Source organism: Meriones unguiculatus, chromosome 6 (assembly GCF_030254825.1).
Source record: "Meriones unguiculatus strain TT.TT164.6M chromosome 6, Bangor_MerUng_6.1, whole genome shotgun sequence".
NCBI classification, from domain to species: Eukaryota; Metazoa; Chordata; class Mammalia; order Rodentia; family Muridae; genus Meriones; species Meriones unguiculatus.
The window spans coordinates 22529612-22557009 of NC_083354.1; the positions used below are offsets into that span (position 1 = coordinate 22529612).

At 41.1% G+C, this 27398-nt stretch overlaps 2 protein-coding genes across 5 annotated transcripts in view; one reads left to right on the forward strand and one right to left on the reverse strand.

Annotated features, from left to right (window-relative positions):
• The window catches only part of Trip4 (thyroid hormone receptor interactor 4), a 56758-nt gene that overhangs the window by 20392 nt on the left and 8968 nt on the right, over positions 1-27398 (forward strand). For all 4 annotated transcript variants that reach the window (XM_021644230.2, XM_060384870.1, XM_060384871.1 and 1 more), the window contains 4 exons: positions 4713-4836; positions 7109-7296; positions 11135-11259; positions 13881-13972. In XM_021644230.2, coding sequence (XP_021499905.1) covers positions 4713-4836; positions 7109-7296; positions 11135-11259; positions 13881-13972 — 529 coding nt within the window. The remainder of the gene's footprint in view (positions 1-4712; positions 4837-7108; positions 7297-11134; positions 11260-13880; positions 13973-27398) is intronic.
• Positions 275-876, reverse strand: LOC110552705 (large ribosomal subunit protein uL15-like). The gene has a single exon (XM_060386083.1). The coding sequence runs from the start codon at positions 874-876 to the stop codon at positions 325-327; it is 552 nt and encodes a 183-aa protein (XP_060242066.1). The 3' UTR covers positions 275-324.

The window sequence follows — 27398 nt, forward strand, 5'->3', positions numbered from 1 at the left end:
CAGGTAAAGAGGCCTACTTGCTAAGCCTGACAGCTTGCTTTTGCTTTGTGGAACCCCATATGGTAGAGGGAGGGTGCCACTCCACTCCACAAACGTGTTGTGGCCTGCGCATGCATGCACATTCTCACACACAAAATAAAATTTAAAAAATAGTGCTAATAATGATGGGCTACAAATATATCTCAGTGATAAGAGCATTTGTCTAGCATGCACAAGGTCACAGTTTCAACTCAGGTACTATAACACACATACCAATAATTTTACTTTATTTATTTATTTATTTGTTGGAAAATGTTAGCATTTAATTAACCTCCCTGGCTGGCTTTACGCCACCAGGACACAGGCACCTCCCACATCCTTAATCTTCTCTTCAGCTCTTCTGCTGAAGAATTTGGCCTTCACGATGACAGGCTGCTTAGGGAGCGTGCCCTTCCCCAGAACTTTGTAGTAGCCTGATCGCACAACATCAATGATAGGAGCAGCCCCAGTCTTGTTTTTTGCAGCATTGAGCCGTGTCTGCTCACTGACCAGTGTCCACAATTTATCCAGGTTGAAGGTTGGGCAGAAGCTCTGATTCCTTTTTAAGTGGTAATGCCTCATACCAACTTTGCCAAAGTCACCTGGATGATATTTGTCAAAGTTGATCCTGTGGTGATGCATGCCTCCAGCATTCCCGAGGCCTCCTGGGTGTTTGCGGTGCTTACCCATGCGGCCATGACCGTGGCTAACGTGGCCCCAGAGTTTCCTTGTCTTCCTCAGTCTGGATGGTTGGCATGGCGGCAGCAGAAAGGAAAGAGCACCAATAATTTTATAATGGTAGAGTTCTTTACTTGGTAGAGTAAAGAAAATGGTAGAGTAGTATTTGCTTGAAATCATGGCACTTAAGAGATGTAAGGCACAGGATACATAGTATGAGAGTAGCCTGGGTGACATAATGAGTCCCAGGACAATCTGGGTGAGTCATAAAACAAGACTCTGTTTCACAAATCAAACGAAAAAGTAATAAAAACAAAAATAATAATTTTGAGCACCACAAAAAAGGAAATAAATAAAATATTTAAGGCTGGGACTGTAGCAAAGTGGTATAGCACTTGCCTAGTATCCCTGAGCCCCAGGGTTTGATCCCTAGCACCTCAAATAATAAAAACAAAATACAAAATAATTGTTAATTTAGAGCAGGAAATAGATGAGTAGCTGAGGATTTTCAAAATGAACTATGAAACCAGGCACAGTGGTACACATATATAACCCTCGCACTTTGAGAAGACGAGAGAAGATCAGGAATTCCAGGTCGAGAAGTAAGTTTGAGGCTAGCCTGGGCTATGTGTTATTCTCCTTAATAAAACAAAGACCTAAAACAACACCCCAAAAGGGTACAGTTCAGACAGCACAGTAAATCAGTGAGGCATGACGAAATGATTTAGTTGGTAAAGTGCTTGATATGTAAAGAAAAGGACCTGAGGTTATTCCCTAGAACCTGCATTAAAAACAAAACAAAACAAACCAAACACAAACCAAACCAAACAAAAAAACCTAGCCCGGTAGCAGCCCTGTAATCTCAGAGCTGTGCAGGCAGAGAGAGGAGGACACCTTGAGCTTCCTAGCCAGCTGGTCTAATCAAACCAGGCAGCTTCCAAGTTCAGTGGGAGATCCTGTCTCATAGAGGACAGCACCCCACATTGACCTCTAGCCTTTGCAAGTACATACTTTTTTTTTTTTTTTTTTTTTTTGCTTCTGCCTTTGTTTTGCTTTCCTTTCTATTTGAATATCTTTACCTTTCCAATATTTATCTTTCCCTTGAACCTACATGGTGTAACACATGAGATGGTGTAATAATAATCATGAGCTGGATTGTGTCTATCCTATAATAAATATTGGATCTTTTCATGTATGGTACAGCATATATACAGTGGTCTTAATCCTGCCCATTAGATTCAAAACCGCCTTATTGTTGAGTTGGTTTTTGAGACAGGATCTGGCTGTGTGTTTCAAGCTGACCTCAGACGCATACTGTTTAGCTTTCTAAGTGATAGAATTGCAGACATTCACCGCCATGCCTAACGTCAGAGCTTCTCAACAGAAAGAGCCATGTCTTTTCCACTTAAAAACTGGGCCAGGTGTGGTATCACTCACATGTAATCACAGAACTCAGGAGGCAGAGGCAGGCACATCTCTGAGTTAGAGATCAACCTAGTCTATATGACAAGCTCTAAGACAACCAGAACTACCTAGAGAGACCCTGCCTGAAAAAAACAAAACAAAAAATATATATGGGTAGATGTTGAATTAATTTTTTAAAAAAGTCTGTGTGTGTGTGTGTGTGTGTGTGTGTGTGCGCATACATGTACATGTGTATATTCACATTTGTATGTATGAGCCCACAAAAGCCAGAATAGGAAGTCAGATTCCTTAGAGCGGGAGTTATAGATTGTTTTGAGTCCTTTAGTGTGGATGTTGGGAACCACACTCTGGTCCTTTGCAAGAGCACCAACCACACTTAACTGACAAATCATCTCTCCAGCCTAATCTTAACCTGCAGAGCATGTAAAAAGTTTTCTTTCTTCCTTTCCTTCTTTGATATTTTATTTATTTTTATTTTATGTGTATGGGCATCATGCTAGTATGCATATCTGTGCACCATGAGCCTGTGAAGGTCACAGAGGGTGTCTGATTCCCTAGAACTGGAGTAGAACACAGTTGTTAACCACCATGGGTGGTTAACACCAGGAAAAGACAACTGGGTCCTCTGGAAGAGCAGTCAGTCTCCTTAACTGCTGAGCCATTACTCCAGTCCCATATAACAATTTTCTAACAAATGTATTTTTTTATTTGAATGCATGATTAAGTCCAGTCTCTTCTATTAATTGGTGAATTGCATTATGCAGTGCATCAGAATTATCACCATCACTCAAAAATGTTTGTTAAGTATTCAACAAGGCCTATGAATACAGCAGGAAGTAGAGCATGATAATGGAATGGAATAAGAACCCCCTTCTCAGCCAGGCAGTGGTGGCTCATGCCTATAATCCTAGCACGGACAGGTGTATCTCTGAGTTTGAGGCGAGCCTGGTCTACAGAGTGAGTTCCAGGACAGCCAGGACTACTAGAGAGACAGTGTCTTGAAAAACCAAAAAACCAAAACAACAAAAACTCTTCTTTGGGTTAGGCTATTGTTCCTTCCTGATATATAGTTAGGCATATTATTCATGGAGCCAGTGGCCTGCAAAGATAGGATGTTTTGTTTTGTTTTGTTTTGTTTTGTTTTGTTTTGTTTTGTTTTGTTTTGTTTGAGACAGGGTCTCATTACATAGCTCTGGCAGACCTGGAGCTCACTAAGGCTGGCCTGGAATTCAGAGGTCTGACTGCCTCTGCCTCCCGAGTGTTGGGACTAGAAGAGATGCACCACTATGCCTGGAAAGGGTATGATATCTTAAAAGCCCAAGGATTTCACACACAGTCTCTGTTTAAGTGTCTCTGTTTCTCTGTGTGTGTGTTTGTAGTGATTATTCACAGAGTAGATGCAAGACTTGAGAAAAACAATCACTTTTGTGGTGCACAAGAAAGGGGCTTCTTTAAAACTTCTGAGTGTTGGAACTAGAGCAGTGTCTGGGTAAGAGCCTGTATTGTGCTTGTAGAAGACCCAAGCTCAGCTCTCAGTACTGTCTTTGGGTGGCTCACAACCACCTCTAACTTCAGCTCCAAGAAATCCATTCACACATAGACACATCAACATACATTGTTTTGGGAGTTTTGTTTATTTGTTTGTTTGAGGCAGGGTCTCTCTATGTAGTCCTGGCTGTTCTGGAACTCACTCTTTGATCCACCTGCTTCTGCCTCCTGAGTGCTGGGAATGAAGGCATGAACTACCACATTGGCTGTACATAAATTTTTTAAAAACAGAAACAAGACCTTTTGCAACTTAAACTAAGGATAGAGTTGAGATTAGTGTGGAGGAGTAGAAAAAGGGACTCCTCAGTAGCAGAATAGCTGTAGTCCCTTTACTAGATGAGGGGCTCCAGAATCCTCTTCTGTGGGCCAGGTTAGTACTGGTCATCTTTTCTAATCTTGGCGTGTGATTGACCTTGTTACAGAGACAAAAGAGTAGTGTGCCTTATCTGTTTTCCTTAGAATTCTTGGTACAAAAAGAAGGTGAGGTTGGGAGCAGGGAAGGTTATTTATGTCTACATATAAAACTTTTTTTTTCAGGGCTGGAGAGCTAGCTCAGAGGTTAAGAGCACTGTCTGCTCTTCCAGAGGTTCTGAGTTCAATTCCCAGCACCCATACTAGTATAGGTATGGGATCTATACTGGGATCTGGTGCCCTCTTTTGCTGTGTAGGTGTACATGCAGACAGAATACTGTATACATAATAAATACATATTTTTTTAAAACCTATCTCGAAAACAACAATAACCAAAACAAACAAACAAAAAAAACCTTATTTTGTTTTGTTTGTTTTTTGAGACAGGTTTTCCCTGTATAGCCTTGGCTGTCCTGAACTCACTTTGTAGACCAGGTTGATCTGAAACTCACAGTGATCCTTCTGCCTCTGCCTCCCAGAGTTCTGAGATTACAGGTGTGCACCACCTTGCGCAGCCAAATAAAACTTTCAATTCCAATTTTTATTACTACTAAAAGGTTGCATGTGGTAAGTTTGGACACTGTGAGCATAGAAGATTACCAGTTACTGCCTCCTTTGGTTTGTTACCACAGACTAGACGAGACAATACAGGCCATTGCAAGTGGAACTTTGAACCAGCCACTCAGCACGTTGGACAGATCTGAAGCACCTTTGGGAGTTCTGGTAAATCCCAACCTGTCCCAGGCCCCTCCCCAGGTTAGTGAATGTGTTCTCTAATTGATAAGTCAGTTTTGATCCCAAATAGTTCTTCTTTCAAGTATGTATGTTCTATAGGCCTTAGATACAAGTCCCTCTTAACATGCCAATCAATGCTTACTCTGGTCTAATGTTTTTCTAATTTTTATCAAAACATTTTTGGTGATAAGATGATCTGTATTATCTTCTGAATATTATCATTTAAACATTTTTATGAAGTTATATGTGTTTTTGTATGTTTTCAGGTATGGTATATGCCTTTGTGTATATATGTTTCATGTGTAGGACTGTATATGTGTGTGCATCATGTGTACATGTGTGTGGAGGCCAGAAATTGACATTGGGACCTTCTATCACTTTCTATCTTACATCTTGTGGTAGTACATAATGAGTGTGGTTTTAGGGCCTGGGAGATATTAAGATAGATAGATAGATAGATAGATAGATAGATATTCAGTAATAGAGTGCTTGACTATGTATGAAGTCCTGAGTTTAATCTCCAGCGCTGGGTTAGGAGAAAGCATCTTGGAGCCATTGGTCTTCTTGCTTTGAAAGAAGCATTAGCCATTTTTCTTTATTGCCACAACTTGTTAGTCTCCTACAATTGCCTGCATCTTCTAATTGAATTGAATACTTGTGATTCTCTGTTCCTTTTTATAGGGTTAAGAGCACTGTCTGCTCTTCCAGAGGTTCTTGAGTTCAATTCCCAGCAACCACAAGGTAGCTCACAACTATCTATAATGAGATCTGGTATCCTCTGGTAAACCCTGTTTACAGTAGTGTTTCACATCTTTTAGGGTACAAATTGTTCATTTCAGAGTAATAGAATATTTTGTTCGATCAATAGTCAGAACTGCTACTCCAACACCCTCTCTCTCTGTTTTATTTTTTTTAGAGACAAGTTTTTCTGTGTAGCTTTGGCTGTCCTGGAACTCACTCTGTAGGCCAGGCTGGACTCAAACTCAAGGATCCACCTGCTTCTGCCTCCCAGTGCTGGGATTAAAGGCATGTGCCACCACTGCCAGTTTAGCTTTCTGTAGTACCAATATGAGACTCTGAAGTATGACATGAAGAATTACAGACTAAAATGTTGAACCCATCTTGAAAAATTATCCAGAATCAAACATAGATCATTAAGAAGTATAAAGTGGAAATAATTATAACTCTTTTGTCTTAGTCATTATGCTTTTTCTAGAAGAAGGTAGCATTGTAGAGAGTTCAGCATTGTATTTATCCTTTAGGTTGGGACATTTTGGGCTGGAATGATGGTTTAGGAGATAAAGGTGCTTGACTTCAAGCCTGATGACGTGAGAACATCTACTTCCACAGCTTATCCTATGACTTCCGTGTGGGTGCTGTGGTATGCATGCCCCGCTCCAGCCCCAAAATGAATGAATGAAATGTAATTTTAAAAACTAAACAACAGCAGCAAAAAACAATGAACTAGATGTGGTGGTTCAGCCTTTTTACTTAGTGCTTCAGTTAGCATGTCTCTGAGTTCAAGGCCAACCTGTGTTTTCCAGGTCAGGTAGAGTTGCATAATGAGATTCTATTTTAATAAACAAACAAAATGATGCAACACTGTAGCCATATATGGGACTCCTCTAAGAATTTATAACATTTCAACTCTTTTTGATCTTGTTTTAAAGATGGGATAATTTTTCTTTTTAAGATTTATTTACTATGTATACAATGTTCTGTCTGCATGTACACTTGCATGCCAGAAGAGGGCACCAGATCGCATAGATGGTTGTGAGCTACCATGTTGTTGCTGGAAATTGCATTTAGGACTTCTGGAAGAGCAGCCAGTGTTTTAAACTCTGAGCCATCTCTCCAGGCCCCCGAGATAATTTTTTCTTAAAAATAAAAACAAAAAAAGCCCAGCCAGTGATGGCTCATGGCTTTTATCCCAGCATTTGGAAGGCAGAGAAAGGAGGATCTCTGTGAGTTTGAGACCAGCCTGGTCACAAAGTGAGTTTCAGGACAGCCAGGGCTATACAGAGAAGCTGTCTTGAAACAAACAAACAAAAGCTTCCTGAACAATGACATAAACTTGTAATCTGAGCACTTGGGAGGTGGTAGCAAGACAATCAGGAATTCAAGGTCTCTGCTGCATACTGAGTTCAAGGCATGAAATCTTTTCTCAAAAAAAAAAAAAAAAAAAAGCTCATGTGATTTCTTTTTACCAGCATAATTGTTTCGGTTCACCTTCCCCAGATTCTTCCCTTGTCAGCAGAACTGTTTGTGTTTTGTTGTGTTCTGTCTTGTGCAGTGGGTAGACAACACTGGCTCAGCCCCTCAGAAGAAGACTTCACTCTCAGCAGGACCAAGACTAGAGCTCAGCTTACATCAACACCAGCTGCGAATCCAGGACCAGGAATTCCAGGAAGGCTTTGATGGTGGCTGGTGTCTCTCTATGCATCAGCCCTGGGCTTCCCTGCTTGTCAGAGGGATTAAAAGGTAAAAATTGATAGTCAAGGTCTTAGAGTGATATGATACACATTTGAGTTAGAATTATCATTGGTGCTTATTAGTACCTGTCTACTGATGACTTCTATTATTCAGTGCATATTAGCTTTAAACAGGGCCAAGTATGGTGACACAGACTTGTAATCAGAGCATTTAAGAGGCAGAGACAGGAGGATTGTGAGTTGTGGTCCAGCCTAACGTACATTAGCAAAATCTATGCCAATAAAGAAAAGAGAGCTGGAAAGATGGCTCAGCTGGCAAAGGCACTTGCTACATAAGCCTGTTGGCTTGAGTACAATAAGGAGAGAAGCAGCTCCTAAAAGTTATCCTCTAACCTTCACACCTGCACCAATGCTGTGCTTACTTACACTTGACATACTCACAGACATATATGCAATAATAAGAAAATACAATTTAAAATATACACACATGTGAAAACTTACTTGAGGATAGAGAGGTGGCTCAGCAGTGAAGAGCACTTCTTGCCCTTGTAAAGCACCTAGGTTTGGTTCCTGTCACCCACGTGGTGGCTTGCAGCTATCCATAACTCCAGTTATCGGAGGGACTGGAGAGATGGCTCAGAGGTTGAGAGCACTGGCTGCTCTTCCAAAGGTCCTGAGTTCAATTCCCAGCCATCACATGGTAGCTCACAACCATCTGTAAAGAGATCTGATGCCCTCTTCTGTCATGCAGGCAGAACACTATATACATAATAACTCCAGTTATCGGGGTATCTGATGCCTTCTTCCGGCTTCTGCAGTACATTAGCACACATACATCATGCACACACATGGAGTGAAATAAATATATTTTTAAAAATTGATGATAGGTTCTTTTTTTGTTGGTTGGTTGGTTGGTTGGTTGGTTTTGTTTTTTTTTTTTTTTTTTCAGTTTTGTTTTTTAAGACTTGTTTTGTTGTTTTAATTAAATTTTGAAAGTTCAATCAACTTTTTTTGGCTGAACAGCTTTAGAAACAAATGGAAGTATGGTGACACATACCTCTAATCTCAGGAGTCTGTGGCTGAAGGCTGGCGAGTCTGAAGAGGGCAACTCAGTGAGATCCCTTCTCAGAACGATTAGTAAAATCAAGGGCTGGAGTATAGCTTAGTGATAGGATGCTTGCATAATGTCCAGAAGATCCTGGATTAACCCTTAGTACTGCTGAAGAGAAAAAGGGACAAGATTATGTGCTCACCGGAAAGCCAGAATACCAGTGTTTTCATTTTTGAAAGAAAGTCTATTGGAAAAACTCTTGGCTTTATTTTTAATATATTGTTCAGCAATCTTCATACTTTGGTCTTATTTGTAATTTGAAGCTTTTTTTGGTGAACCCAGAGCCTTACACAATATAAGAAAGTCTTCTCCTGTTGCCCTGTACCCCAGGATCATCTGTTGATGTTGGGTTTTGTTTGTTGTTGTGATTTTTTTTTTCTAGTGCCAGGTATAAAATTCAAGGGCTCGTCCATGCTAGGTAAGCCCAGGACCACTGAGTACATTCCTGGTCCAGGCAGTCTTTGAGGAAGTCTCTCTATGTAGCCCAGACTGGCCTCAAACTTGCCAAAATCCTCCTTTTGCCCCCGAGAGCAGAATTGTAAACATGTACCACCACACCACAGTCCATGGTTTATTGTGTTTCTTCTTAATTCATATTTTAAACTCTCCTTTTCTTCACTTGGATACATGGAAATGTAAGACTGTAAAATGAACAAAGAGAAGTAGAAAGAGATCATATATAATTTCACTACCTAGAAACAGTTATTAGCTGCCATTCATTAGTGCTTTGGAATCTTTTCTTTCTTTTTCTTTTGAGACACAGTTTCTCTATTGAACCCTGGCTGTCCTGGAACTTACTACTGTGCAGACCAGGCTGGTCTCAAATTCCAATTCACAGAGCACCACCTGCCTTTGCCTCCCGAGTGCTAGGATTAAAGGTATGTGCCGCCGAGTCTGGCTTGACAGGGTTATTTCTATTGTTTCTCCTATATGAATTATTACAAGAGAGATTGTTTCATATATTTTGCTTGGGTTTTTCATTTCACTTATCATAACACTACATGCTCATTTTTCTCTTCCTTTTATCTCCTAGAATTTTATATGCCTAAGAAATAACACACATACTACACACACACACACACACACACACACACACACACACCCTTTTTTAAAAGTAGAATTATAGTTTCTAAAGGAATAGCTGTGTAGCCCAGGCTGGTACTAACTTTACAGATGACAAATGCAGACATAAGCTAGTTGCTCTAAATTACAAAACTAGACTTGAGGTTTTCCAAGTGTTCATGTACTCTCCTGTTAAGGCTTTAGTTATTACTCTACTTTGTGGAAAGAAAATGTTTTAAAATTTAGACTTAGTCCTTTGTATCACACAGGTTTTGCTATTAACTGTCATTTCTCTTCTTTATTTACTGAGGTATAGCAGGCATTTTCTCCCACCAAAGGTCATGCTTTCTTGCTTTGGCTCTGTTGCTTCATATCCATGTGTGCAGTGCTGTTAGTGCAGAGAAACATGAATCTGCTTCTCTTCAAGGACAGTCAAGGCTTCTATGTCTGTTGTCATTCGCTTCACATTTGCTTTCTCCCTTTTCCAAAGTAGGAGATGAAACAGCATAACCTCCTCAGCTCCTGGAGTCAAAGTACTTTCGTTTCTCCCCTCTTTAGGTTCTGTGTTACTCATCTTTGCTCACAGTAATGAACAGGATGAATAGCATCTATCACACAATCATTGACCCTCAGGAATCAGTGGGTGATTCTTTCATACCTAGGGGACTATTTTTCCCAGCAACTCTTCAGGTTGTTTGGCCAAAGGGAAAAACATACATTTGTTTATTCCCCATAACAATTACTGACAGTGTATCTGACACTTTTAATTAATCTATATCAGGAAACTAAGAATATAAAATATTCGTAGCCCTGTTTTCTGTTATAAGAATGAGATTGGGGTAAAGGCACTTGTTACCAAGCCTGATAAACTGAGAATGATTCCCAGAGACTACATGGTAGAAGAAGAGAACCAGCTCTCAAAAGGTTTCCTCTAACCTCCATTTGCATATACATATACACATATGCACTTAAGTAAATAAATGTCTGTACAAAAAAAAAATGGTCTATAGAGATGGTTTAATGGTTAAGAGCCCTGGCTGTACTTTTAGATGACTCAAGATAGGATCACAGAACAAATGTCAGATGGCTCAGAACCCTCTGTTATATCTGGCACCTTCTTTTGGGCTCTGAGAACATATGTGCCATATACACACATATACATATACACAAAGTGTCTAGGGTCTCACTAAATATGCCTGCCTAATTTGGAACTCATTATGTAGACTAGGCTAGCCTTGAACTCACCTGCTTCTGCCTCTCAACTACTGGGGTTAATGGTGTCTGCCACCACACCTGGCCCCTGACAATATAACCAACTCTTGCAAGTTGTCCTCTAGACTACATAGAAATGCCATGTGTCATATGTGTCCTCCTACAAACATATGGTATAGAAGTACCAAAACAAGTGACAGTTCCAGTTCTGAGTTATAGAGATCAGGTGGCAAGTAGGAGTTGAGAGAAATGACTGATGATGGTGATGACGGGAGAGGTCAGCTGACAGGGTTCAATTCAACTTTAAGGGAAGAGTATTGTGGGAGAAGTATTGCACACACACGCACACACACACACACACACACACACACAAAGCCTCTTGATGAGTTACAGTCTTTAGATCTCTTGGTCCAGTTAGATGATTTGCTGTAAGATTTGCTGTATGTTATGAGATCTTCAAGGAACCTAGAATTTAGATCTTTCCCATTGGTTTTGGTTTAAGGGTGGAGGGCAGATCCTGGTATACTCCTCACAGAGGAAGACTTTGGATAGCAGCCACAGGCAAAAAACCTTCCCCTCAAGAAGTCTCAGAACTCCAGGCTACCTATCGTCTTCTTCGTGGAAAAGGTAATAACACATACATACTTGGTTTTCAGTTTCAGTTTGTGCAGAGAAGCCCTTAGTGCTCATCTTCTTCTGTTTCCTTCTTCCTTTGGCTTTCTTGTATTAAAAAGACTTTTAAACTTTACATTAATTTGATTTTGAGACAGGGTCTCTCTGTCTAGCCTAGCTACCCTGGAACGCAGTATGTAGTTGAAGCTAACCTCAAACTCAAGGCAGGTTTTTTTGTGTCAGCCTCCCAAGTGGTAGGCTAAGACTATTGGTGTTGAGTAACAAGTAACAAGTCATAGATGACTGTTCAAAGCATTGAGTTCTCTAAAAATGCAAGGCTGAGTATGTTGGGACATAGCTTTAATACCAGCTTGTGGGAGGGAGAAGCAGGTAGATTTAAGTTTGAGGCCTACCTGATCCTCATAATGAATTCCAGGCTAGCCAGAACTACATAGTGAGAACATCTGTCAAAAACTATGAGTTTTGTCTGCTTGTTGTGTGCACACTATGTGTGTTCAGTGCCTATGGAGGCAAAAGAGGGTGTTGGATCCCCTCAAGCTAAGTATTCTAGATAGATGGTTGTGAGCTACCATGTGGGTGCTAGGAAATGAACTCAGGTCCTCAGGAAAAGCAGGCAGTGCTCTTAACTGCTGCACAAGAGGGCACCAGATCTCATTATAGATGGTTGTGCGCCACCATGTGGTTGCTGGGAATTGAACTCAGGACCTCTGGAAGAGCAGCCATTGCTCTTAACCTCTGAGCCATCTCTCCAGCCCCTAGGACTTTTTATTTTATTATTTTATTTGAAACAGGGTCTTATATGTACTGTGGTTGGTTTAGAACTTGATATGTAGTCCAGTCAGGCCTCCAACACACATAGATCCACCTGCTCTTGCCTTTGAAGTGCTGGGATGAAAGGCATGTACCACCACACCCAGCCAACCAACTAATCTTAATTGTGTAACATGAGAAAATCTTCATCTAATTATTGAGGATGTAAAGTAAGTGACTCCTCTACTCTCTGGGATCTCAGATGGGGAAAAGTAAGAAAAAAGCTGGGCACCCAGAGGTGCACGCCTTTAATCACAGCACTCAGGGAGGCAGAGGCAGGCTAATCACTGTGAGTTCTAGGCCAGCATGGTCTACAAACTGAGCCCAGGGTAGCCAGGGCTACATAGAGAAATCATGTCTCCAAAAAACAAACAAACAAAGAATCTGAGAGACTGGAGAGATGGCTCGCTGGTTAAGAACACTTGTCCTTACAGAGGACCCAGCTTCAGTGCCTGAGCTGGGCAGCTTGCAAGTGCCTGGGACTCCAGCTCTGGTGGGATCAGACACCTCTGGCCAAGATGGGCACCTGCTTTCATGTACCTATAGCTAGATACATACATATAATTAAAATTAAAAAAATATATTAAACCAACTCAAAACTTCCAACCTTTGTATTTCCTCTTATTTTGACCCATATAGTTTGAAGACAAAGGAAAAGATAATCAAGAACCACCTTAGAAAGTGTGTAAGAAACCAAGCTGATGCAGTCACTAGGAGTCAAAATATATAGTTCCTTAAAAATCATTTCTGAGCTGGCAGTGGTGATGCACGTCCCAGGGCATGGGAGGCAAAGGCAGTCAGATCTCTGAGTTAGAGGCCAGCCCGGTCTACAGAGCTAGATCCAGGACAGCCAGGCTACACAGGAAAATCCTGTCTCACAAAACAAAACCCCATGTTTATGTTTATGTTTATATTTATGTTTTGGTGGCTATGACTGGCTTCATTTAAACTTAGTTTTCTAACATTTTTTCTTCTTTTGTTTTATCACACTTTTATGTTTGGTTTTTCTCATCACATATAGCTGCTTTACATTTCTTTCTTTTTTTCTTCTAAAACACTGTACCTCCTGTTCTAGTTTTATTTCTTTGGCTGTGATAAAATTCTCCAACCCAAACCAACTTAGAGAAGAAAGGGTTTGTTTTAGCTCATAATACCAGGTTTCAGCCCGTTATTTTAGGGACGTCACTGTGGCAAGAGCTTGAAGCAAGTCCTCCATCACATCCCGAGGCAAGAGCAGAGAGCCAGGTGCTCAGCTGGCTGTTCCTCAGTTCATTTGTCCGCTCTCACGCAATTCGGGATCCTCCTGAGAGAATAGTGCTGCTGCTTGTAGTGGGCTGGGTCTCCTACATCAGTTACCTTCTAAGACCCCCCCCCACCACACACATGCCACACACATCCCCACAGGCCAACTTACTGGTGACGCCTCTTGTTGAGATTCTTCCTATGTAATTGTAGGTTAGGTTGAGAGTTAGAGCTAAGCATCACACCACCAAACTCTAATCCTATCCAGCTTTGAGTACATTAGAATTAATTTGTTTGGAATTAACTTGTAGATTCCTTGAACCTTGAGGGTAAATGGAAGGTTTTCCATAGTAAAAGTTTAGTATGTGGATGGTAAACTCAGCTAGTCACTCGCTAGGTTTTTGCTAAAATACAAGCAGTTGTGTCATATAAAAAACTTCACTGTTTTCCTTTGCTTGTCAAATAAATGGTAGAAAATGTTATGTATTCAGAATTGAAAGCAGATTCCCCAGTTCCAGGGTTACGAAGAAGACATTTATCCAATCCTTTTGTTTTCTATTCAGATGTGCAGTTTCCAAACGATTATCCTTCAGGTTGTCTTCTGGGCTGTGTAGACTTAATTGATTGCTTGTCTCAGAAGCAATTTCAGGAGCAGGTAAGTATTGAGTCTTTCTTGTGTATAGATGCTTGCTTGCTGTTGTAACAGGTGCTATATCCTCCTGACTGAAGACAGGTGATAGTAATTTAGACATGTAGAGAAAGGACTCTCTTGGACAGACTAGTGGCAGCTCAGGCTCCTTCAACTCACAGTCCTACCTTCTCTGCCTCCAAGGAGAGGCTTGTGTTGTATACTTCTGTTTTGTTTTGAGTGCAGTCCCAGGCTGAACTGAAACTTACATATAGCCCTTGGAGGGAGAATAGGGATAGGTCAGAAACAGAAGCATTTGGAGATGGCTTGCCTTCTAGTGTATGGGGAAGCAGCACACCTACATTTTTGGGGGGAAACAGTTGTCATCGAAGTTCAGGGGAGGAAGTATAAGGTCCTCATCAACTTTGCCTTTAGTAGGTTGGGCCTGACAGGGCACACCTAGCAGAGGCAGGCAGATCTCTGTCAGTTGGAGGCCAGCCTGGTCTACAAAGCAAGTTCCCGACCTGCCAGGGCTACAAAACAAAACACAACAAAAATGTTTGCTTTTTTTTTTTTTTTAAGTGAAGAAACCCTAAAATACTAGTTTTTGTTTTGATTGGATGGTGAGCGTGGATAATCTATTTTGGCTTTTTCTGAAGCATTTCTTCTAGACCATTGAACTCAAGATAAGCAAGTGTGTTTGACTGTGGTTTTGATTTGTGCCATGTTGAGGGGTTTGTGTGCACAAGTGAACATATATATGTATTAAATTTCTAAAAAAAATCTTTAAACATTAAATTGACATGACTCAAGCATGTTTTGAACAGTAGGGGGCGCCAAAGAACCTTATCATTAGCAACTGCCTCAAATGTAGAGTACATTTGGGACTGTCAGGACTCCAAAACAGCCAAATCCGTTCTTAAAAGCAGAAAGTCTCACAGATGGCACTGTTTCCCTGATCTTTGAGCAGTTAATTTAAGTAATAGGGCTTATACTACTGTGCATAAAAACGTACTTCAACTTAATTTTGCTCAGTATATTCATTTTTCCAGATGTTTGCCGCCTTTTTCTTTCTTGCTCTATTTGATGAACCCAGAGCTTCATGCATTCTGGTCAAATGGTCAAATACTCCAACACTGAGCTATATTCCGGCCTCCCAAGTCGGTCTGTCTGTGTTTTCTTTCTTCCTTTCTTTTTCAAGGCAGGGTCTTACTATGTAGCTCTGGCTGTCCTGGAACTCAGTCTGTAGACCCAGCTGGCCTTGAACTCACAGAAGTTCACTTGCCTCTGCCTCCTGAGTTCTGGGGTTACAGTCATATGCTGTTACATCTGGGTCCTGAATGGTTTTTGTTTTAATTTACTGTTTGTAGCCACCTGACTTCATCAGTGTTTCCCTTGCAGATTTTAGCCAGCAGGTTTGATTTTTTTTTTTTTTTTCTTTTTTTATTCCTTCAAGACAGAGTTTTTCTGTGTAGCTTGGCTGTCCTGGGCTTGTTTTGTAGACCAGACTGTCCTCAAATTCATAGAGCTATATACCTGCCTCTGACTTCCCAAGTGCTGGGATTACAGGCATGCACCACTGTGCCCAGCTAGCCAGTGATCCTCGAAAATTTATTTGTATTTTTGTCATTTTGTTTTTATTTTGGCTTGATTTTGCCTTTGGATTTGATTTTGAGACAGGACGTTACCATTTAGCCCAGGGTGGTCTTGAACTTGCAGTCTTCTTGCTTCAACTTTACAAGTACTAGGATAATTGTTTCTAGAGATGGGCATTTATTTTTATTTTATTTTATTTTATTTTATTTTATTTTATTTTATGAGTGTTTTGCCTACTTGTATGCCTGTGCACTACATACAGGCAGTGGCCACAGAAGAGGGCATCGGATACAGGGATCCAAATTTAAATTGTGAACTGCCAGATGGGCGCTAGGAACTGAACCTGGGTCCTTTGGAAGACCATCCAGTGTTCTTAACCATCTCTCCAGCTCCCAAGTGCTGGGATGATAAATCTACCAGCATACCTAGCCTGTCCTGCATTTTGGTTGTTTTGTTTTCTTCTCCTTTTAAGAAAGGGTCTGATATGTGCTACCAAACCTATGCTATGTCTTTTGTTTGTTTGTTTTTCTTTTTTCAAAATTTATTTATTTACTTATTTATTTATTATGTATACAGTGTTCTGTCTGCATTATGCCTGAACACCAGCAAAGGGTACCAGATCTCATTATAGACCGTGATCCACCATGTAGTTGCTGAGAATTGAACTCAGGACATGTGGAAAAGCAGCCAGTGCTCTTAATCTGTAAGCCATCTCTCCAGCCCCTGTTTGTTTTTCAAGACTGGGTTTATCTGTGTAGCCATGGCTGTTCTGGGAATCAATCTATAGACCAGGCTGGCCTTGAACTCAGAGATCTGCCTGCCTCTGCCTCCCAAGTGCTGGGATCAAAGGTGTGCACCACCACCACCATGTGACTATGTCTTTTCTTTTTGGTTTGTATTTTAAAAAACTTATTTTCTTTTCCTTTTCCTTTCTGCATCTCTCATAGCCTAGGCTGACCTCAAACTTCTTCTCTAGCTGTAGATGATTTGATCCTCCTGCCTGAGCATCCTGGGTACAATTATAGGAATGCCCCCAGCATTCCGCACTGTCAGTGATTTTCTTAGGTCTTCCTCCCGGCTCCCTGTCTATCCAGTGCTTGCACTAAGGTGTGATAGTTGACTCCTGTTCTTCTCTTCTGCACTTAGTATATAATCTAGGCTTAGACCAAGCCCAGAGACATGGAGGTTTTCATCCCCATGCCCTGGTGCCTGTTCTGCTTCCTTTCTACCCAAGGTTTATCTTACTGTCGTGCTCTTCCTTTTCCATCATAAAAAGAGCTACATTAGTTCTTTTCCCCTTGCTCTGATACAAAACCTGTCAGAAGCTACCTTAAGGGAGAGAAGATTAATTTGGGATCATGGTTTCAGAGGACATTGTGGGAGAGGCATGGCAGGTAATGTCCAGTTCTTGGTGGTGGGGGCTTGCACCTGCTGATTCTCACAGCAGATCGAGAAGCAGAGAGAGAAGGACCACAGTTAGGGCCATAACCCCCAGAGGCCCACCTTCACTGATCCATCTTCATCTTCCAGGGCCCCACAACCTCCCAAAGCAGCACCAGCAACTGGGGACAACATGACCAAACACATGAGCCTAGGACATTTTTAAAATTCAAACCATAACATTGAAAACTATATTTTTAATATAGTATTAAGGGGAATGAGGAAGTGCTGTCATTAGAAATCTAATTAAGCTGGTGTGGTGATGCACACCTTTGTTTTCAGCACTCGGGAGGAAGAGGTACTCAGATCTCTGTGAATTTGAGGCCAGCCTAGTCTACAAAGTGAGTCCAGGACACCCAGGGCTACACAGAGAAACCCTGTCTCAAACAGAAAGAGAGAGAGAGAGAGGGAGAGAGAGAGAGAGAAAGAAAGAAAGAAAGAAAGAAAGAAAGAAAGAAAGAAGGAAAAGAAATATAATTAACGACGTTTATTTTCCCAAAGATACCCTTCAGGTCTCCTTGAGGTTGGATGTACTGTGTGCTGTATATTGAGGCTGCTGAGAATAGTATGTAGAAACGCCAGAATCCTCCCACATGTTCCATGATGGAGGTCCTGGCAATTCTCTTTATGGGCTGCCCTTAAGTATGCCATAGAACATTGAAATCTCATACCCTTTTCTCATGGTCATCAGCTTTTCTGTGACTTTTTCATTATTTTTTGTTTGTTGGTTGGTTTGAGAGTATCGTATGAATATGTTCAGAGTAGATATTAGCCTAATCTTGTTTGTTTTATTTGAGACTATGTATCTCTGGCTTCCCTGGAATTCTAGCCTGAACTGATAGATATCTGCCTGTCTCCCTCTGCCGGCCCTCAGGGCTCAGATTAAAAACATGCACCACCATTCCCCACCTTAACTTTTTTTAATTATGTATATGTAATTTTTTTTAACTATGTATATGGAAGTATGGAGGTGTTAGTTATAAAGTTATGAGTTGGAGTTTCCAGGAGTTGAAGTTATAGGTAGTTGTGAGCCACCTAACTTGGGTGCTAGGAGTCAAACTTAGGTCCTCTGGAAAAGCAGGAAGCTCTTTTAACCACTGAGCCATCTCTCCACTCCAGTGGATCTTGGCACTTTGTGTCTGTCTTATACCCCCACCCCAACTCTCAGTAGAAGAAGTAGGTGCTTCTTTGTTTGGCTTCATATGAATTCTGGGGCTTCAAACTCATGCTTTAGCAACAAGCACTGTGCCACTGAGTCACCTCAGTGCTTGTTTGATATATGGTACTGTGGGTTGAGCCGTGCTCGCTCTGGGCAAGTGCTCTCCTACTATTAGCCTAATTCTTGTTTCTAAATAAATGAGTTCGTATTTTGGGGAAATCGCCCTATCCCAGGGTTTCACAAAGTACCTCATGTAGGTGTTCCCTGAAATTAGTGCACATCTGGGAAACATCTTTGGATTAAACAAATTTGTTTACCATAGAGTTTCTCAGAGCCTTTAATATCCAAGTATGAATTATGGCTCTGTGAGAGGTAGATAATAGAATACAGTGTTCCTAAACATTCTCCTCCCTGAAGCAGTATTAGTAATCAAACCCAGGACTTGGGCAAATGAGCTGAGTGCTCCACCACGGAGTTACTTCCCTGTCCCTGTACTCATATCCACTGCCTGTGTACACACTACAGAGCTGTAGTCCTAGCGTGCACTATTTAGGATGTACATGTCAGCCTTTTCCATCCTCTAGATTGAGCTTATCCAGCAAGAACCATCAGGAAACAGTTTCCATGTCATATCTTCAGCATCTCAACCTCTAGTCAAATCAACCAGCTGAGGCACATTTTCCTTGAAAAACTGTAGAGCTAGTAACCTTTATGTCAGCTGAGACTAACTTCCTTGTGACCAAAGCACATTCCTCAGCATTCTGTTTCTAACATTTTCCTTCCCCGAAGAAACTTGGTAATTTATTTCTGACCTCACATTCTTGTCCTCTCTTTGATAAATTAAAATATACTAAGCCCTCACTATTTTTGGCATAGTATGATCATTTAGTTCTCTAAAAAGACTAAGAATAGAAAATATTTGTGTCATAGTACTTTTAAAGTCAAGTGCACTGCACTCTTAAGTGGCCTTTAAAAAGTATGTGCTGAACAGGCTTAAGAACTTGTCTTCTTTTTATCTTTTAAGGCCAGTTTAGCCAGCATGGCTAATTTGTGCCAGAAAAACAAACAAACAAACAAACAACCCAACCAAACAAACAAAAAAAGCAACCCCCTACCTCAACCTCCTCTGAGTAAGGGCAGGGGATGAACCTGGACAGGGAAGGAATGTATAGAAAGGGCTGCAGGCTGACAGCTAGGTAGAGAACCATCTCCACAGAGCTTCTCATGTATTCCCCTGGAAGGAGCCCCTGCTGCTTGCCAGCGTTTTATCTGCCAGCAGCAGATGTAAGCCCTCAAAACCAGCAGGGAGGATGTTGACTGCAACAATGCATCAAGGCTGTGGTTTGTAACCTCAATAGTGAGGCAGTTAAAACTTTTTTTTTTTTTTAACAAAGACATTTTGATTGCCAAATCCATAACCATTAGCAGCTGTGGTTATAAGCAGTTCTCTGGTTGAGTTGGTGGCCTTTGTTTTTACAAAGTCTGTGTTGTTTGTGCTATTTATATCTCTGTCTTCTAAAGAGATTCAGATTTGTCTGAAATCTCCAAGGTCATTGATTATTCTATTTTCCCCCAATTGAATCCATTCCTCTTGTGCCAGCTTTCTGACCATTAGTCTATTTGATGTTAAAGCTTTTGTAAAAGACCAGATCCTATCTTCAAGGAATTACGCTGAGACAATTCTGCTGGGTCCCTTCATCTAGTAATTGACAACAAGAGTAGAATTGCAGTCCTCTGAGAAGAATGCCACTTCTTCCATATTCTGTAAGAGTATTCTCAGCATCAGATGGTGGTGATGCACCCTTTAATCCAGCACTCAGCAGAAGCAGGTGGGTTTTTGAGTTTGAGGCCAGGCTGGTTTTCAGTCTGGACTACACAGAGATACAAGGTCCAGAAAAACAAAAACAAAAACCCTAAAACAACAAAACAAAAATCTAACAACCAAAAGACTATCTAAGCAGCACAGATGTCAAGAAGACTGCAGATGTCCCTTTATGTGGAAACTATCAGCTTCTGTCACCAATGGGTCTTCTGAATCTGAGAAGGAACTAGAACATGAAGGAAATAATGTTCAACATTCAAACTAGGCCCTAGCCTTGAAAATGCCAACTCCCTAAAATCTGTTTTTAAATCTGTAAGGGAAGCAGTGAGTGGTGCTGCATGCTGGTGCTTAGCAATCTGAGGCAGGAAGAACTACAGAATGAGTTCAGGTCAATGTGGGCTATAGTCTCATAATAACGTGTGTGTGTGTGTGTGTGTGTGTGTGTGTAAAATAAAGTCTGTGAGGGTATAAAGTGTATGACTCTCTTGTCAGGCTACTTATTTAGTATACATGAAGCCTTTGATTTGACTCCTAGCCTTGGAAAATAAGAAGTCAGCCTGACCTTTCAGTCTGTTCTAATGACAAGATCTGCCTGTGCGTATACCTCAGAATATTATTGAGAGTCCATGAGGGCTGTTATTGAAGACCCAGCTAAAAGGGAAACTGTGACCTCCAAGCACTTCTTTAAAATCACAGTTCACTTGAATGAGATAGAGAATGTATAATCGGGATCTTAAGAAGACGAGAACATTTTTAGAGTTTGGAGTGGTCAGAACATATTGTTATTGTTGCTTGCAGTTTGGGATCAAGCCCCCACTTGAAAATGGTCTAAGGAATAAGTGTGTGTGTATGTGTTTATGCTTTAAAGTAAGAAAACATTCTATTTAATGTTCTGAAGAGAGATAAGGAACAGTACCACTTTGGGGGGAATTGTTTTTGTTTTGTGAGAAAGGGTTTCACTGTGTAGTGTTGGCTGGCCTGGAACTCACTATGTAAATCAGGTTGGCCTTGCACTCCCAGAGCCTGCCTCTACCTACCAGGTGCTGGAATTAAAGACGTGCCCCATGTCTACCGGTGCTACTTTAAAAAAAATTTATTTTATTTTATGGACATTGGTGTTCTGCATGCATGGTGTGTCTGTGTGAAGGTGTCAGACCCCTGGAACTGGAGTTACAGACAGTTGTGAGCTGCCATGTAGGTGCTGGAATGGAACCAGAGTCCTTTTGAATAGTAGTGCTCTTACCCATGAGCCATCTCTGTAGCTCCAGTGCTGCTTTTTCTAATGCTCTGTGTAATAAATTCTGTGTATATGTATGCACTTCTCGATACCTGTGAAGGCCAAAAGAGGCCATCAAACCCCCTGGAACTGGAGTTGCAGATGGTTGTGAGCCACTATGCGGGTGCTGGGAATGGAATCTGGTTCCATCTCCAGGCCCTGTGATACTTGGTTTGTTTTTCTCTTTTCTTTTTTGATAGAGGCTTTCTCTTTGTAGCCCTGGCTGTTCTGGAACTCCTTCTGTAGACCAGGTTGGTCTCAAACTCAGAGATATGCCTTCCTTGATCTCCTGAGTGCTGGGATTAAAGGTGTGTGCCACCATGCCCACTTTTTTGTAATAAAATTTTAATAGTAACATTTTTAACAAGTTTTTTTTATATTTATATTTTTGTTTTTTCATATTTATTTTATTTTGTGTTTATGAATGTTTTGTCTGAATTGTATGCATGTACACCACACGCATGGAGTTACAGATGATGAACCACCCTGTGAAAGCTAAGAACTAAATCTGTGTGTGAACCACCTTGTGAATGCTAAGAACCAAACCTACATCTTCTGCAAGAAGAACAAGTACTCCTAACTGCTGAGCCATTTCCCCAAACTTTATTTCTATGGGGGAATTGGTTTGATGACTCAGCAATTAGGAACACTTGCTGCTCTTCTAGGGGACCCAGCACCACATCGGACAGTTTATAGCTGCCTGAAACTCCAGCTTCAGAGAATACAGCACCACTTCTGGCCTCCACCTATGCTCACATGTGCACATACAGACACACATACATACACATATAGTCATATGTATTCATAAGTAATAAATATGTTTCAGAGGGAGGCACATGTGTGGAGATTAGAGGACAACATGCAGGAGTCAGTTCTGTCCTTCCATTATTTGGGTTGTGAGGATTGAATTCGGGTTGTCAGGCTTAGTTGCAAAAGCATTTATCTACTGAGCCATCATTTCCAGCCAATAGCTTTTTACTTGACAATGAGCATATAATTCTTAAGATTTTTTTTTTTTTTTTAAGGGGCCGAAAGTGGTAACTGTAGGCCTTGAATCTCAGCACTCAGGAGACAGTGGTAGGTAGATCTACATGTATTCCAGGCCACCCTGGTCTACATGGTGAGTTCCAGGCCAACCAAGGCTACATAGTGAGACCCTGTCTCAGAAAGAGAAGAAAACATATTTTCTTATGTAATTATCTACCCATCAGTTAATATTTGGTTGCCTAGTATAAGCCAGACACTATTGTAGATACTAATGGAAACAAGATAAATCACCTATCAGTTCTGCCTTTGCATATCTGAGATACCACTAGATAGGTGTTAATGATCAAAAGGTGAAGATGGGCGTGTCCTCTGTGGTGCTACAATTAAACCCAGAGCCTTTAGCGTGTTGTATAAGCACTGTACCACTGAATATACCCGCTGCCCAAGGTAACTTTTAAGAAGCCAAAGTTCCTGGGCATGGTGGTACATGGCTGTAATACCAGCAAGAGGCAAGAGGATTTCAGGATTGTATGTTCCAGCCTGGGTTGCATTGTGAGACCTGAGAGTCTGAAATGGGTGGGAGGAGGACAGATGAGGGGATGGGAGTTGAAAGAAGGAAATACAATTTTTGTTTGGAAGAGATTCCATATCTTTGGGGCTTGTTTTGTTTTTGTTTATTTGTTTTTTTGAGACAGGGTTTCTCTGTGTAACCTTGGTTGCCCTGAAACTCACTTTGTAAACCAGGCTGGCCTTGAACTCTGAGATCCGCTTGTTTCTGCCTCATGAGTGCTAAAATTGGAGTTATGTACCACCTCCACCCAGCTCAATAGAAGATGTTTTTAATTGCAGCACTTGAGAGGCAGAAATAGGTGGATCTTAGTAAATTCAAGGCCATAGATCTTCCCAGTAAATTCAAGGCCATAGATCTTCCCGGTCTACAAAGCAAAGTTTTCTTTTTCTTTATGGTTTTTTTGAGACAGGCTTTCTCTGTGTAGCCTTGGCTGTCCTGGACTTGCTTTGTAGGCCAGACTGGCCTCAAGCTCACAGAGATCTGCCTGCCTCTGCCCTGTGTGTTAGGGTTACAGGCATGCACCAATGCGCCTGCCTCCAAAGCAAGTTCTATGCCATTCAGGGATACACAGTGAGATCCTGTGTCAAAAACAAAGGAAGATACTGGAGAAATGGCTCAGTAGTAAAGGGAACTGTCTTGGCTGCTCTTCCAGAGGACTTCTGTGGTAGTACATAGCATCTATAACTCCTGTCTTATGGCCTCAGTGGCCACTGCATGCAGTGGTGTACAGATAGACATGCTGACAAAGCAGCTATACACATAAAATAAAACAAAACCAAAACATTCCAAAGTATTATTAGCCTCCTTACAAAGATGAGGGAACGTAAAACTTGGAGTAGCTTATATAATGTTGGCAAAAAGATGATAAAAGTGAAATTTTGCTGCTGAACTCTTCTTCCTTAGTTGGTAGAAAAGCATATTCCAAAGTGAAGAGATAATGGAAGCAAAGGCACGGGTGGGTCTGTGTGGCTAATGTGGCAAGCCCATCTGTTGGGCAAAGCTTGTGAGTAAGGAAGAAGCAGCAAACAACGGTAGAAAGTAGGTTATGGTCAGATGGTAGATAGCCCAGATAGCTCAGAGGGAAGATCTAGTTCTCTAGTGAGCTGGGAAATGTGGAGGTGTGTTTTGAAAGATTTTATGAAGCAATAGGTAATAAGAACCCTGCCCGAGGAAAACTCATTGACCACAATGTGAAAGATGGATTGGAAAGATTCTGAAGGTGGGAAGACTGTTTTAGTCCAGGGTAAGGACGTGAAAAGATCTATTTCATGATAATACCAGCAGAATTGGATGAGGGAAGACCAAGCTCCAGAGCGAGCTCCAGGACAGCCAAGGCACAGAGAGAAACTTTGGAAAAACCAAAAAAAACAAAACCACTACCAGCAACAAATTGAGGCTCAGTGAACATGAGCTACTTGGCCTAGACTTGTGGCCATACTTTTTTGCAGTCTGTTCTTGGTTTGGCATCTAGTCTTTTGTGTTACCCAGCTGACAAATTTCTTCTCATATTTTCAGCTAACAGGATTTCAAAGCCTGATTTCATGTATTATCTAGTCGTGTCTGTACCCCACCCAATGAAGATTAAACCTAGCAAATGGATGTCCTTGTCAGTGATTTTTTTCTTTTCTTTTTTTTTAATTGTTTTTGTCATTTCTTTTTTAAATTTATTTATTTATTTATTTATTTATTTATTCTCTCTCGTGATATCTATCTATTTATATCTATATCATGAGTGGTGCTCTATCTGCATGTACGCCTGCAGGCCAGAAGAGGACACTAGAAGGTGTAGATGGTTGTGAGCCCCCGTGTGGTTGCTGGGAATTGAACTCAGGACCTCTGGAAAAGCAGACAGTGCTCTTAACCACTGAGCCATCTCTCCAGCCCCAGTGATTTTTTTCTTAACTGTTTGCTTTTGCTCTTTGTTCTCAGGAGATGGGTAAAAAGTTTATAAGTCATGGGCTAGAGCTATAGTTCAATCATAGTGCTTGGCCAACATGCACAAGGCCCTGCTTCAGTCACCACACAAACACACACACACACTCACACACTCTTAAACTCACACATACACTCAAATTTGTATATATAAAATTCATTTGGGGATCTGTTGGGAAAAATGACATAATTAAGGAGTTACTGATCATTTTAATACAAGTACTAAGTAGGGGCTTGCAGAGTTGGGCAGAAAGTTTTTATTTAGCTCTAAATTAGTAGTAATTGCCAAAAAGTATCAACCTTTTCCTCCCTGTTATGAAAATGACAAAAGAAATGTTTTCTAAATGACTGGTGAACAGTTTCCCCTGAGAGGAGAAGAAATAGCTGTTTGGCAGCTAATTACCTGTTATGTTAGACAGCTATGAAAGTTATGAGGCTCCTCAGGCTGGAACTCGTGATAGAAGTCTCTATAGACCAGCACAAAAGCACCTGCCAGAGACTTGGCCAAATCTGGATCATTCCTCAGTTAGAAAGCTCATAGTTCTTGACCTGTTTATTATGCTCTGTCAGTGACCCTTAGTGACCCTTAACTTAGCGTCTTTACTAAACTGGATGTGACATTAGAACTTATTAGTGTTCATTTCCCTTGTTAATTCATTCTCACTGAGCCTGCTGCATTTTCATCTTTGTAAATCTCTGACTAAAGATACAAACCTTTTTTTGTTGTTCTTGTTTGTTTTCCCCTTTACCATGCTGGGCACTGAACCAGGGGTATTGCGTATGCTAAGTGATCACCTTTGAGCTATATCTCTAACTTTTTTTTTTTTGACACAGTAAGTTGCCCGGGCTCTCTTTGAACTCTCTCTATAGCTCAGGTTGTGATTTCCTGACTCAACCTTCCCAGTAGGTGGGATTAGAGGCCCACACAACCAGGGCCAACTAAACACCCCTCGGTGTGTAATGTGGTCCTTAGTGTCCTTAGTGTTCAGATCTCAAGGGCAAGGATTATGTTCTGGGGAGATAGGAGGCTCATCCAAAGCAGACTTCTCTTTATGTAATGAAGTACAGTAACCTCTCTTTAAGGGATAGGCCCCCTTCTGTGTGCTGCTCTGTTCCTTATTTCTGTTTCTTATGAACACTCTGAAGTTCAGTGGAAGTGGTGGTAGAGGGCCCATGATCCCAGCTATCAGTGAGGTACCAGTGCTATTTAGCAAATACTCGTTGATTACCTAATGTATGTTGTGTCTGATTCTGGCAGAGGGAGGAGCAGAGGACATTTGGTAGCTTCTTACCATTCTTCTCATTTTCTGAGACAGAATCTCCTTCTGAACTTGAAGCTTTCCATACTCAAGCCTTGTTTGTTTCACAGCCACGGAGCCATCACTCAGGCCCCGGGGGAGGGGGGGTGGTAGGTGGGTATAGAAAATGTCTGTCCTTTTGAAGTTTTCATCTTAGTAAAGGGAAACACAAAATATAAGTAATGTATACGTTACCAGACCATGGTAAGTATTATGGGAAAAGATAAAGTAGGAAAGAGGTTCAAAGTGTTAAATTTATAGGGAAATTGGTGCTATGATTTCATTTTGTTTTAATTATTTATTTTTGTTGGTGCTGGCTATTGAACTGGAGCCTTGCGTACATACTTCCCAAGCACTTAGCCACTGATTCTTAAATAGTGGGGTAAGGAGAGTTATCTGCAGAATTCTCATTTGAACAAAGTCCTGAAGGAAGAACAAGACAAAGATGCGATGGGGCTTTAAAATGTTCTAGGAAGCCAGGCACGGCAGCACACTTAACTTCTGACACTATGGGTCACTACCTCTCCTTGTAGGGTTATGAAAGTGAATGTGGGGTGCAGAGAAATTTAGTAATAGTAAAAGGTTTCTGAACCTGCCAATACCAAAAAGTAATTTAAAATCAAATGAATATAGCTGTTCCTGGCAGGCTTTGTCCCTGCTATATTACATATGTTCGCCAGAGCCTTGGCAGGCTTTGTCCGTGCTATGTATATTACCTATGTTCACCAGGGCCTTGGTACACAGTTTGCATTGTGCTTGTCACATGACACAGGGTTGAGCAACGCTACCTGAATCTTCTCGACTCACACTCCAGGCTGTTCTCTTCCCAAATGGCAGTGTTTTTACTAACATATAAAGCTTTAATTATGGAAAAGAAAAAAAAAAACAAAAAACAAACCTTTGTTTTCCTACCTTAGCACATGAATATCAACTTAGTGTATCTTTGGATTAGAGTGTTAAAATGTTGACTCTATTGCTTGTTTGAGTTGCTGTCTTGAGTTCATAGAACATTAGAGAAAAAAAATTTAATTTATATATATGTGTGTGTGTGTGTGTGTGTGTTTATGTCATGTGTGTGCAGGTGCCAACAGTGACCAGAAGAGGCACATCAGATCCTCTGGGGTTTGAGTTATAGTCAATTGAGCTGCCTGATGTAGGTGCTGGGAACTTAATTCTAGTCCTCTGATAGAGCAGGAAGTATTCTTAACCCTATACCAAGCTCTCCAGCCCCTAACCTTAATTTTTAATCTTTATATTTAGTGTGATAAACCTTATATAAGATAGACTTTTTCAAGGCTGGAGAAATGGCTCAGAGGTTAAGAACACTGGCTGTTCTTCCTAAGGTCCTGTGTTCAATTCCCAGCAACCATAT

What these genes read in the sequence shown, in the direction of transcription:
- LOC110552705 (XM_060386083.1), bottom strand. Translation starts at nt 876, where the DNA reads ATGATTTCAAGCAAATACTACTCTACCATTTTCTTTACTCTACCAAGT.